This window comes from Rattus norvegicus, chromosome 8 (assembly GCF_036323735.1).
Source record: "Rattus norvegicus strain BN/NHsdMcwi chromosome 8, GRCr8, whole genome shotgun sequence".
In the NCBI taxonomy this organism is placed as follows: Eukaryota; Metazoa; Chordata; class Mammalia; order Rodentia; family Muridae; genus Rattus; species Rattus norvegicus.
The window spans coordinates 96,208,246-96,222,371 of NC_086026.1; the positions used below are offsets into that span (position 1 = coordinate 96,208,246).

The 14,126-nt window shown below is 40.2% G+C and overlaps 2 protein-coding genes across 9 annotated transcripts in view; both read right to left on the reverse strand.

Moving 5' to 3' along the window:
• Ube3d (ubiquitin protein ligase E3D) overlaps positions 1 to 14,126 on the reverse strand; it is a 167,514-nt gene that overhangs the window by 82,637 nt on the left and 70,751 nt on the right.
• Positions 8,780 to 13,787, reverse strand: LOC102551813 (stathmin-like). Its single transcript, XM_039082789.2, has 2 exons — positions 13,773 to 13,787; positions 8,780 to 9,702 (listed from the first exon to the last, which is right to left on the reverse strand). The coding sequence occupies exons 1-2, from the start codon at positions 13,785 to 13,787 to the stop codon at positions 9,184 to 9,186; spliced, it is 534 nt and encodes a 177-aa protein (XP_038938717.1). The 3' UTR covers positions 8,780 to 9,183.

Sequence of the window (14,126 nt, forward strand, 5' to 3'; positions counted from 1 at the left end):
CTGCACCCAAATCCCGTGGGAGGGAGAGCTAAACCTTCAGAGAGGCAGACACGCCTGGAAAACCAGAAGAGTCTACACTCGGCCCACATCTCTGACTCCAGAGGAAATCACCAAACGCCATCTGGAACCCTGGTGCACAGACGCTCCCGGAAAGGGCGGCGTAGATCTTCCTGGTTACTGCCCCGCTTCTGAGAGCTCATAAGCAACAGCCCACGAGCAAACTTGAGCCTCAGGACCGGAGGTAAGACCAACTTTTCTGCTGCAAGTGACCTGCCTGGTGAACTCAAGACACAGGCCCACAGGAACAGCTGAAGACCTATAGATAGGAAAAACTACACGCCCAAAAGCAGAACACTCTGTCCCCATAACTGGCTGAAAGAAAACAGGAAAACAGGTCTACAGCACTCCTGACACACAGGCTTATAGGACAGTCTAGCCACTGTCAGAGATAGCAGAACAAAGTAACACCAGAGATAATCTGATGGCGAGAGGCAAGCGCAGGAACCCAAGCAACAGAAACCAAGACTACATGGCATCATCAGAGCCCAATTCTCCCACCAAAGCAAACACGGAATATCCAAACACACCAGAAAAGCAAGATCTAGTTTCAAAACCATTTTTGATCATAATGCTGGAGGACTTCAAGAAATACATGAAGAACTCCCTTAGAGAAACACAGGAAAACATAAATAAACAAGTAGAAGCCTACAGAGAGGAATCACAAAAATCCCTGAAAGAATTCCTGGAAAAAATAAATAAACAAGTAGAAGACTATAGAGAGGAATCACAAAAATCCCTGGAAGAATTCCAGGAAAACACAATCAAACAATTGAAGGAATTAAAAATTGAAATAGAAGCAATCAAGAAAGAACACATGGAAACAACCCTGGATATAGAAAACCAAAGGAAGAGACAAGGAGCTGTAGATACAAGCATCACCAACAGAATACAAGAGATGGAAGAGAGAATCTCAGGAGCAGAGGATTCCATAGAAATCATCCACTCAACAAGCAAGTCAAAGATAATGTAAAGCAGAAAAAGCTACTGGTCCAAAACATACAGGAAATCCAGGACTCAATGAGAAGATCAAACCTAAGGATAATAGGTATAAAAGAGAGTGAAGACTCCCAGCTCAAAGGACCAGTAAATATCTTCAACAAAATCATAGACGAAAACTTCGCTAACCTAAAGAAAGAAATACCCATAGGCATACAAGAAGCCTACAGAACTCCAAATAGATTGGACCGGAAAAGAAACACCTCCCGACACATAATAGTCAAAACACCAAATGCACAAAATAAAGAAAGAATATTAAAAGCAGTAAGGGAAAAAGGTCAAGTAACATATAAAGGCAGACCTATCAGAATCACACCAGACTTTTCGCCACAGACTATGAAAGCCAGAAGATCCTGGACAGATGTCATACAGACCCTAAGAGAACACAAATGCCAGCCCAGGTTACTGTATCCTGCAAAACTCTCAATTAACATAGATGAAGAAACCAAGATATTCCATGACAAAACCAAATTTACACAATATCTTTCTACAAATCCAGCACTACAAAGGATAATAAATGGTAAAGCCCAACAAGATGAACTCTCAATCCTAAATATCTATGCCCCAAATACAAGGGCACCTACATACGTAAAAGAAACCTTACTAAAGCTCAAAACACACATTGCACCTCACACAATAATAGTACGAGATTTCAACACCCCACTCTCATCAATGGACAGATCATGGAAACAGAAATTAAACAGTGATGTCGACAGACTAAGAGAAGTCATGAGCCAAATGGACTTAACAGACATTTATAGAACATCCTATCCTAAAGCAAAAGGATATACCTTCTTCTCAGCTCCTCATGGTACTTTCTCCAAAATTGACCATATAATTGGTCAAAAAACGGGCCTCAACAGGTACAGAAAGATCGAAATAATCCCATGCCCGCTATCAGACCACCAAAGGCCTAAAACTGGTCTTCAATAACAATAAGGGAAGAATGCCCACATATACGTGGAAATTGAACAATGCTCTACTCAATGATAACCTGGTCAAGGAAGAAATAAAGAAAGAAATTAAAGACTTTTTAGAATTTAATGAAAATGAAGGTACAACATACCCAAACTTATGGGACACAATGAAAGCTGTGCTAAGAGGAAAACTCATAGCGCTGAGTGCCTGCAGAAAGAAACAGGAAAGAGCATATGTCAGCAGCTTGACAGCACACCTAAAAGCTCTAGAACAAAAAGAAGCAAATACACCCAGAAGGAGTAGAAGGCAGGAAATAATCAAACTCAGAGCTGAAATCAACCAAGTAGAAACAAAAAGGACCATAGAAAGAATCAACAGAACCAAAAGTTGGTTCTTTGAGAAAATCAACAAGATAGATAAACCCTTAGCCAGACTAACGAGAGGACACAGAGAGTGTGTTCAAATTAACAAAATCAGAAACAAAAAGGGAGACATAACTACAGATTCAGAGGAAATTCAAAAAATCATCAGATCTTACTATAAAAGCCTATATTCAACAAAACTTGAAAATCTGCAGGAAATGGACAATTTCCTAGACAGATACCAGGTACAGAAGTTAAATCAGGAATAGATAAACCAGTTAAACAACCCCATAACTCCTAAAGAAATAGAAGCAGTCATTACAGGTCTCCCAACCAAAAAGAGCCCAGATCCAGACAGGTTTAGTGCAGAATTCTATCAGACTTTCATAGAAGACCTCATACCAATACTATCCAAACTATGCCACAAAATTGAAACAGATGGAGCACTACCAAATTCCTTCTATGAAGCCACAATTACTCTTATACCTAAACCACACAAAGACCCAACAAAGAAAGAGAACTTCAGACCAATTTCCCTTATGAATATCGACACAAAAATACTCAATAAAATTCTGGCAAACCGAATCCAAGAGCACATCAAGACAATCATCCACCATGATCAAGTAGGCTTCATCCCAGGCATGCAGGGATGGTTTAATATACGGAAAACCATCAATGTGATCCATTATATAAACAAACTGAAAGAACAAAACCACATGATCATTTAATTAGACGCTGAGAAAGCATTTGACAAAATTCAACACCCCTTCGTGATAAAAGTCCTAGAAAGAATAGGAATTCAAGGCCCATACCTAAACATAGTAAAAGCCATATACAGCAAACCAGTTGCTAACGTTAAACTAAATGGAGAGAAACTTGAAGCAATCCCACTAAAATCAGGGACTAGACAATGCTGCCCACTCTCTCCCTACTTATTCAATATAGTTCTTGAAGTCCTAGCCAGAGCAATCAGACAACAAAAGGAAATCAAGGGGATACAGATTGGAAAAGAAGAAGTCAAAACATCACTATTTGCAGATGATATGATAGTATATTTAAGTGATCCCAAAAGTTCCACCAGAGAACTACTAAACCTGATAAACAATTTCAGCAATGTGGCTGGGTATAAAATTAATTCAAATAAATCAGCCTTCCTCTACACAAAAGAGAAACAAGCCGAGAAAGAAATTAGGGAAACGACACCCTTCATAATAGACCCAAACAATGTAAAGTACCTCGGTGTGACTTTAACCAAGCAAGTAAAAGATCTGTACAATAAGAACTTCAAGACTCTGAAGAAAGAAATTGAAGAAGACCCCAGAAGATGGAAAGATCTCCCATTGTCATGGATTGGCAGGATTAATATAGTAAAAATGGCCATTTTACCAAAAGCGATCTACAGATTCAATGCAATCCCCATCAAAATACCAATCCAATTCTTCAAAGAGTTAGACAGAACAATTTGCAAATTCATCTGGAATAACAAAAAACCCAGGATAGCTAAAACTATTCTCAACAATAAAAGGACTTCAGGGGGAATCACTATCCCTGAACTCAAGCAGTATTACAGAGCAATAGTGATAAAAACTGCATGGTATTGATACAGAGACAGACAGATAGACCAATGGAACAGAATTGAAGACCCAGAAATGAACTCACACACCTATGGGCACCTGATTTTTGACAAAGGAGCCAAAACCATTCAATGGAAAAAAGATAGCATTTTCAGCAAATGGTGCTGGTTCAACTGGAGGTCAACATGTAGAAGAATGCAGATCGATCCATGCTTATCACCCTGTACAAAGCTTAAGTCCAAGTGGAACAAGGACCTCCACATCAAACCAGATACACTCAAACTAATAGAAGAAAAACTAGGGCAGCATGTCGAACACATGGGTACTGGAAAAAATTTCCTGAACAAAACACCAATGGCTTATGCTCTAAGATCAAGAATCGACAAATGGGATCTCATAAAACTGCAAAGCTTCTGTAAGGCAAAGGACACTGTGGTTAGGACAAAACGGCAACCAACAGATTGGGAAAAGATCTTTACCAATCTTACAACAGATAGAGGGCTTATATCCAAAAATACAAAGAACTCAAGAAGTTAGACCGCAGGGAGACAAATAACCCTATTAAAAAATGGGGTTCAGAACTAAACAAAGAATTCACAGCTAAGGAACACCTAAAAAAATGTTCAACATCTTTAATCACAAGGGAAATGCAAATCAAAACAACCCTGAGATTTCACCTCATACCAGTGAGAATGGCTAAGATCAAAAACTCAGGTGACAGCAAATGCTGGCGAGGATGGGGAGAAAGAGGAACACTCCTCCATTGTTAGTGGGATTGCAGACTGGTACAACCATTCTGGAAATAAGTCTGGAGGTTCCTCAGAAAATTGGACATTGAACTACCTGAGGATCCAGCTATACCTCTCTTGGGCATATACCCACAAGATGCCCCAACATATAAAAAAGACACGTGCTCCACTATGTTCATAGCAGCCCTATTTATAATAGCCATAAGCTGGAAAGAACCCAGATGCCCTTCAACAGAGGAATGGATACAGAAAATGTGGTACATCTACACAATGGAATAAGGCATCAAAAACAATGCCTTTATGAAATTCATAGACAAATGGTTGGAACTGGAAAATATCATCCTGAGTGAGGTAACCCAATCACAGAAAAACACACATGGTATGCACTCATTGATAAGTGGCTATTAGCCCAAATGCTTGAATTACCCTAGATGCCTAGAACACATGAAACTCAAGACAGATGATCAAAGTGTGAATGCTTCACTCCTTCTTTAAAAGGGGAACAAGAATACCCTTGGCAGGGAATAGAGAGGCAAAGATTAAAACAGAGACAGAAGGAACACCCATTCAGAGCCTTCCCCACATGTGGCCCATACTTATACAGCCACCCAATTAGACAAGATGGATGAAGCAAAGAAGTGCAGGCCGACAGGAGCCCGATGTAGATCTCTCCTGAGAGACACAGCCAGAATACAGCAAATACAGAGGCGAATGCCAGCAGCAAACCACTGAACTGAGAATAGGACCCCCGTTGAAGGAATCAGAGAAAGAACTGGAAGAGTTTGAAGGGGCTCAAGACCCCATATGAACAACAATGCCAAGCAACCAGAGCTTCCAGGGACTAAGCCATTACCTAAAGACTATACATGGACTGACCCTGGACTCTGACCTCATAGGTAGCAATGAATATCCTAGTAAGATCACCAGTGGAAGGGGAAGCTCTTGGTCCTGCTAAGACTGAACCCCCAGTGAACGTGATTGATGGGGGGGGGGGAATGGGGGGAGGATGAGGAGGGGAACACCCATAAAGAAGGGAATGGGGAGGGATTAGGGGGATGTTTGCCTGGAAACTGGGAAAGGGAATAACATTCGAAATGTAAATAAGAAATACTCAAGTTAATAATAAAAAAAAAAAAGAAAGAAAGAAAAGTAGATGACACAATTTGCACAGTGTTCAAAAAGACATATGCTAATTTAGCAAAATTGTAAGTGTTCTTATTTAGGAAAAGTTCACATGGCTGTCAACAAATGTATCCTCTTATTTATGAAATTATTAGTGGTAACAGTGGACATCAGACTCGTGGTACCATCTTTTTTCTTTTTCTTTCTTTTTTTTTTTTTTTAGGAAACAGAAGGTAATGGCTCCGACACAAAAGCTGCCTGCCAGCAGAGAGCTGGTCTGTTAGGAGCGCTCTCCCTCCTCAGCCCACAGCCCACAGGTAGGATCCCACTTTGTCTCCACCAACTAAACTAAAAGATTCTCACCAAGAGTGCACACGGCTCAGGAGCCACAGGGACACCTGGGACAGGACCCTTCCAATCTCCATCTGCGTGCAGAGCTGGTGCTGTCCCACAACCCACAGACACAAAACTGGCCAAAGAGAGCTGGTCTCCCAGGAGCTCTCCCACTCCTAGGATCACAGGCTCACAGGCCCACAGGAGGGCCAAGCTCCAATCAGAGATAAACACATATCGAGAGGCAAGCGTAAGAACCTAAGCAACAGAAACCAAGACTACTTGGCATCATCAGAACACAGTTCTCCCAGCACAGCAAATACTGGATATCCCAACATATAAACCAAGATTTGAATTTAAAATCACAACGCATAATGATGATAGAGAACTTTAAGAAGGATGTAAATAACTCCCACTAAGAAATACAGGAGAACACAGGTAAACAAGTAGAGGCCTTAAAGAGGAAACACAAAAATCACTTAAAGAATTACAGGAAAACAAAACTGTCCAGGATTTAAAAATGGAAATAGAAAAAATATAGAATGCACAAAGGGAGACAACCCTAGAGATAGTAAACCTAGGAAAAAGATCAGGAGTCATAGACACAGGCATCACCAACAGAATACAAGAGACAGAAGAGAGAATCTAAGGAGCAGAAAATACCATAGAAAACATTGACACTGCCGTCAAAGGAAATGCAAAAAGCTCCTAACCTAAAACATCCAGGAAATCTAGGACACAATGAGAAGACCAAAGTTAAGAATAATAGGTATAAGAGAGAATGAAGATTTCCAACTTAAAGGACTAGTAAATATCTTGAACAAAATTAGGGAAGAAAATTTCCCTAACCTAAAGAAAGAGATGTCCATGAATATACAGGAGGCTTACAGGACTCCAAACAGATTGAACCAGAAAAGAAATTCTTCCTGTCGTGTAATAGTTAAAACACCAAACAAACAAAACAAAGAAAGAACATTAAAAGCAGTAAGGGGGAAAGGTCAAGAAACATATAAAGAATTACACCAGACTTCTCAACACAGATTATTAAAGCTAGAAGATCCTGGCCAGATGTCATACAGACCCTAAGAGAACACAAATGCCAGCCCAGGCTACTATATCCAGCAAAACTCTCAATTAACATAGATGGAGAAACCAAGATATTCCATGACAAAACCAAATTTGCACAATATCTTTCCACAAATTCAGCCCTGAAAGGATAATAGATGGAAAACTCCAACACACTACACCCTAGAAAAAGCAAAACAGTAATCTTCTTGCAACAAACCCAAAAGAAGAGAGACACACAAACATAATTCTGCCTCTAACAACAAAAATAACAGGAAACAACATCTACAGAACATTTCATCCTAAAACAAAAGAATATACCTTCTTCTCTGCACCTCATGGTACATTCTCAAAAACTAAACATATGATTGGTCACAAAAAGGCCTCAACAGATACAAGGAGATCGAAATAATCCCATGCATGCTATCAGATCACCACAGACTAAGGCTGGTCTTCAGTAATAACAAAAACAACGGAAAGCCCACATATACATGGAAGCTGAACGACGCTCTACTCGATGATAACTTGGCCAAGGCAGAAATAAAGAAAGAAATTAAAGACTTTTTAGAATTTAATGAAAATGAAGGCACAACATAGCCATACTTATGGGACACAATGAAAGAAGTGCTAAGAGGAAAACTCATAGCTCTGAGTGCCTCCAAAAAGAAATTGGAGAGAGCATACACTAACAGTTTGACAACACACCTAAAAGTCTAGAACAAAAAGAAAGAAAGAAACCCAAGAGGAGTAGAAGGCAGGAGACAATCAGGCTCAGGGCTGAAATCAACCAAGTAGAAACAAAAAGAACTACACAAAGAATCAACAAAACCAGGAGCTGGTTCTTTGAGAAAAAAGTCAACAATACAGATAAACCCTTCGCCAAACTAACCAGAGGTCACAGAGAGTGTATCCAAATTAACAAAATCAGAAATGTAGAGGGAGACACGGGACTGGAGAGATGGCCCAGTGGTTAAGAACACCAATCTGTTCTTCCAAAGGACCTGGGTTCAATTCCCAGTATCCACACGGCAGCTTACAACTGTCTGTAACTGCAGTTCCAACGGATCTGGTACACTCACACCAACGCACATAAAATAAAGTTAAATAAATAATTTTAAGAAAAAAAGGGAGATACAAGAACAGAAATGGAGAAAATTCAAAGAATTATCAGATCCTACTACAAAAGCTTATACTTAACAAAACTGGACAATTTGGAGGAAATGGACAATTTTCTAGATAGATACCAGGTACCAAAGTTAAATCAGGATCCAACAAATAATCTAGACAGTCCCATAACTCCTAAAGAAATAGAACTCTGCAGTAATTAAAACTCTCCCAACAAACAAACAAACAAACAAAAACAAACAAAAAAAAAAGAACACAAAACCCAGGGAAGAATTCTATCAGACCTTCAAAGAAGATCTAATATCAATACTCTACAAAGCATTCCACAAAATAGAAACAGAAGGAAGACTACCAAATTCGTTGTTTGAAGCCACAATTACGCTTATACCTAAACCACACAAAGACCCTAAAAAGAATGAGAACTTCAGACCAATGTCCCTTATGAATATCAACGCAAAAATATTCAATAAAAAAATTTTTTTGCCACCAACAGCACTGTGCAGTTTATTAACCATTCAAGTACAGTAGCATCTGGTGAGATTGGGACAGAATTGGGATCGCAAAGTGAACAGATACTCAGCATCTAATGGGTTGGAAGAAGCCACTACATACTCTTCACGAACGTCTTCCACAGTCAATACAGCACTAGCCATTGACCCAGCACACCGAGTGTGCCCGAGTGGAAAAGATGCAACGAGAAAAATAGCTACGTTAGAAAGACCAACACTTTAAAAAAGAGCAAAACACTTTCAGTTTCTCCCCTTGAGCCCCTAAAATATCTCACGGTCTGGATCTACCTATACGGTCCTACATCAGCTTCTAGAATATTTGTCAGGAGGGAAAAAGTAAATGACACTGGCCAGTACAGTCTTTGGATATTTAGGAAGGGGTCGGGGAGAAAGTCAGTTCTCGGAACAACTTAGCCTCGGTCTCGTCCGCAGGGTCTTTGGATTCTTTGTTCTTCCGCACCTCTTCAACGTGCTTGTCCTTCTCTCGCAAACGCTCCAGCTTGGCAGCCATTTGCGCCTCCCGGTTCTCTTTGTTAGCCTCCATTTTGTGGGTCAGTTTCTCCTCTGCCATTTTGCTGAAGTTGTTGTTCTCCTCAATAGCTTTTTGGAGCACTTCTTTTTCATGCTCCCGCTTCTCAGCAAGCTGCTTCAAGACTTCTGCTTCATGAGACTTGCGTCTTTCTTCTGCAGCTTCTAATTTCTTCTGAATTTCCTCCAGGGAAAGATCCTTCTTCTTTGAGGGGGGAAGGGGGAACTCGGGGACAGATTCTTTTGATCGAGGGCTGAGAATCAGCTCAAAAGCCTGGCCGGAAGCACGCTTCTCCAGCTCTTTCACCTGAATATCAGAAGATGCCACGTTGGACAGAAGACAAGAGACTGGCTGTACACTCTACACAATCCACTGGCAAGGAAAGCCCTGCTCAGTCCGAGCCGCCTGGCCACACTCTGTCAATAAAATTCTTTAAACCTGAATCCAAGAACACATCAAAACAATCATTCACCATGATCAACTAGGCTTCATCCCTATATGGAAATCCATGAACATAATCCATTATATAGCCAAACTCAAGGAAAAATAACCACAGGATAATTTCATTAGATACTGAAAAAACATTTGACAAAATTCAACACCCCTTCATGATAAAAGTCTTGGAAAGATCAGAAATTCAAGGCCCACACCTAAACATAGTAAAAGCCATATACAGCAAACCAGTAGCCAACATCAAACTAAATGGAGAGGAACTTGAAGCAATCCCACTAAAATCAGGGACTAGACAAGGCTGCCCACTCTCTCCCTACTTATTCAATATAGTATTTGAAGTCCTAGCCAGAGCAATCGGACAACAAAAAGAGGTCGAAGAGATACAAATTGGAAAGGAAGAAGTCAAAATGTCACTATTTGCAGATGATATAATAGCATGCTTAAGTGACCCCAAAAATTCCACCAGAGAACTACTTAACCTGATAAACAACTTTAGCAAAGTGGCTGGGTATAAAATTAACCCAAAGAAATCAGTAGTCTTCCTCTACTCAAAGGATAAATAGGCTGAGAAAGGAATTAGGGAAATGACACCCTTCACAATAGTCACAAATAATATAAAATACTTTGGGGTGACTCTAAACAAGCAAGTGAAAGCTCTGTATGACAATAACTTCAAGTCTCTGAAAAAAGAAATTGAAGAAGATCTCAGAAGATGGAAAGATCTCCCAAGTTCATGGATTGGCAAGATAATATAGTAAAAATGGCCATCTTTCTGAAAGCAATCTATAGATTCAATGCAATCCCTATCAAAATTACAACTCGATTCTTCATAGAGTTAGAAAGAGCAAATTTTGCAAATTCATTTGGAAAAGCAAATAACCCAGGATAGCAAAAACTATTATCAACAATAAAAGAACTTCTGGAGTAATCTCCATCCCTGACCTCAAGCAGTATTACAGAGCAACAGTGATAAAAATTGTATGGTATTGGTACAGAGACAGGCAGGTAGATCAGTGGAATAGAATTGAAGACCCAGAAATGGTCTTCAATAGGTGACCACACACCTATGGTCACTTGATCTTTGGCAAAGGAGTTAATACTATCCATTGGAAAAAAGACATTTTCAACAAATAGTTCTGGTTCAACTGGAGGTCAGCATGTAGAAGAATGCAAACTGACCCATATCCTTGTATAAATTTCAAGTCCAAGTGGATCAAAGACCTTCACATAAAACCAGATGCACTGAAACTAATAGAAGAGAAAGGGGTAAGAGCCTCGAACACATAGGCACCAGGGAAATTTTCCTGAACTGAACACCAATGGCTTATGCTCTAAGATCAAGAATCAACAAATGGGATCTCATAAAATTACAAAGCTTCTGTAAGGCAAAGGATACTGTCAATAGGACAAAACGGCAACCAACGTTTTGGGGAAAGGTCTTTACCAATCCTACATCTCCTAGAGGGCTAAGATCTAATACATAGAAATAACTCAAGAAGTTAGACTCCAGAAAATTAAATGATCCTATTAAAAAGTGGGGTACAGAGCTAAACAAAGAATTCTCAACTGAGAAATACTTAATAGCTGAAATGCCCTTAAAGAAATGCTCAACATCCTTAGTCATCAGGGAAATGCAAATCAAAACAACCCTGAGATTTCACCTCACACCAGTGAGAATGGCTAAGATCCAAAACTCCGGCGACAGCAGATGCTGGCGAGGATGTGGAGAAAGAGGAACACACCTCCATTGTTGGTGGGATTGCAAGCTGGTACAACCATTCTGGAAATCAGTCTGGAGGTTCCTTAGAAAATGAGGACCCAGCTATATCACTCCTGGGCATATGCCCAAAAGATGCTCCAACATATAACAAGGACACATGTTCCACTATGTTCATTGCAGCCTTATTTATAATAGCCAGAAGCTGGAAACAACCCAAATGTCCTTCAACAAAGGAATGGATACAGAAAATGTGGTACATTTACACAATGGAGTACTTACTACTCAGCTATTAAAAACAATGACTATACGAAATTCTTAGGCAAATGGATAGAACTAGAAAATATCATCCTGAATGAGGTAACCCAATCACAAAAGAGCACACGTGATATGTACTCACTGATAAGTGGATATTAGCAAAAAAATTTGGAATACCTAAGAAAAAATTCACAGATCATACGAAGTTCAAGAAGAAGGAAGACCAAAATGCTTCATTCCTTCTTAGAAGGGAGAACAAAATATTCATGGAAGGAAATATAGGGACAAAGAGTGGAGCAGGGACCGAAGAAATGGTCATTCAGAGACTGCACCACTTGGGGATCCATCCCATATGCAGCCACCAAACCCAGTCACTATTGCTGATGTCAAGAAGTGCTTGCTGACAGGATCCGATCCCTACTGATACAGATGAGGAAGCTTGCAGGTAACCGTTGGACTAAACAAGGGAACCCCAATGGAGGAGTTAGAGAAAAGACTGAAGGGGTTTACAACCCCATAGGAAGAACAAAAATATCAACCAACCAAACCCCACCAGAGCTCCCAGGGACTAAGCCACCAACCAATGAGAACACATGGAGGGACCCATGACTCCAGCCACAAATGTAACAGAGGATGGCATTGTCCAGCATCAATAGGAGGAAAAGTCCTTGGTTCTATGAAGGTTTGTTTCCCCAGCGTAGGGGAATCCCAGGGTGTTGAGTTGGGAGTGGATGGGTGGGAGTGAGAGCATCCTCATAGAAGCAGGGGGAAGGAGGATGAGGTATGGAAGAGGGGGAAAAGGGGATACCATTTGAAATGTAAATACATAAAATATCCAAGAAAAATAAAATTAAAAAAAAAAGAAAATGTCACGAAAAAAAAGGAGGTAATGAATTCAGAGTATACCCAACTGTGATGATGATTTACTTTAATATTATGTCTATATAATTTATTGAATGTTGGGAAGTAAGAAAATAGATGTTGTTTGCATTACTTTCTAATACTCTGATAAAATCAAAACAGTATAACAAAAGTAAATGAATGACATTAGAAAGTTAAAACTCTCAGGAGATTAGTCAAAGGCCTCTGAGAGACAAACCTTTGCTCAGTAAAGTATAAAATGGAATCACTGAATGCACGTTCCCTAAAACATCCAGCCGTAGAGACCCGACTCTTTTGTTGATGCTGTTTTGTTCTGAGACAAGGTCTCACTATGTAGCCCTGGTTGTCCTGGAACTCACTATGTGGACCACCTGGCCACAGAGATCTGCCTATGTCTGACTCCCAAGTGCTGGGATTAAAAGCATGTGCCACTATGCCTGGCTGAGGCAGAGCTACTGAGGAGACCAGCAAGCGCTCACATGAACTCTATATAGAACCTTGGGTCTGAGACGGAACACGGGGCCGTCGAAGTCAGTGGAAATACCTGAGAATTACTCTATAAAACACTGACGTGACTTCTCCTCCCTAACCTACTGCTACATGTTATTAAAGTTTGGGCAGTATCTTAGTTATTAAGATATAAATGTTATTTTTTTTACATGAGAACTCAAAATACAGAATCCTCCTACCTGTTACTTGATTTCCAAAAAAACAAAAAACAAAAACAAAAACAAAAAAAAAACAAAAACAAAACAGAAACAACTGAAACAAAAATGGATTCTGACTTTTAGAACCAGAATTAAGCTCAACACTAAGTGAGTTCCACTTTTGCCTGTAAGGATCAATCAGTAACTCTTAGAAACCCGAGATTCCTAATACTATTGAAAAATGGAATTAGAGAGGAAAATAGCCTAGAATCCAGCCCTCAAGCGTGTTATTTCAAAACAATGTGCGCAAGGTTTACGAGATCCTTCAGGCAGAAAGAAAAAATATCAAGTCCAGACGAACACAGAGGAAGCAAGAATTCCTTTTCTGCAACAAATCCCAGCAGCCCTCTTCTACTTACACCGTTCAGGGCTGAAGAACCCCAGTTGCCAGTTCAAGGCTCCAGGGTACTCACCTCTGGACCTGCCATCATTAACCCCTGCCCTCAGCTGCACAGATCTCCTCTCTCGGGGAGGCTATCTGGGTAGCCACTTCCTTAGAGCAGGGTGATTAGTCCTACGGAGCTCAGGGAAGGAATGTTCGTGCATTACTGAGCTAAAAGACAGTTACACAGCAGGAAGAACAATTCCCATCTAATAGATAGGTGAATGCAGCTCCTGACGCCATGCCACGAGCATGCCAGCCTCACCTCCATATTCAGAAGTGAAGGGTGTCAAACTTTTCCATAAAGGTTAAATATTTTACCCTGTGTGGGATCTATGTCACAAATACTCAAGTCCAGTGTCAGGGAGCAAAGCCACCAGGTGAT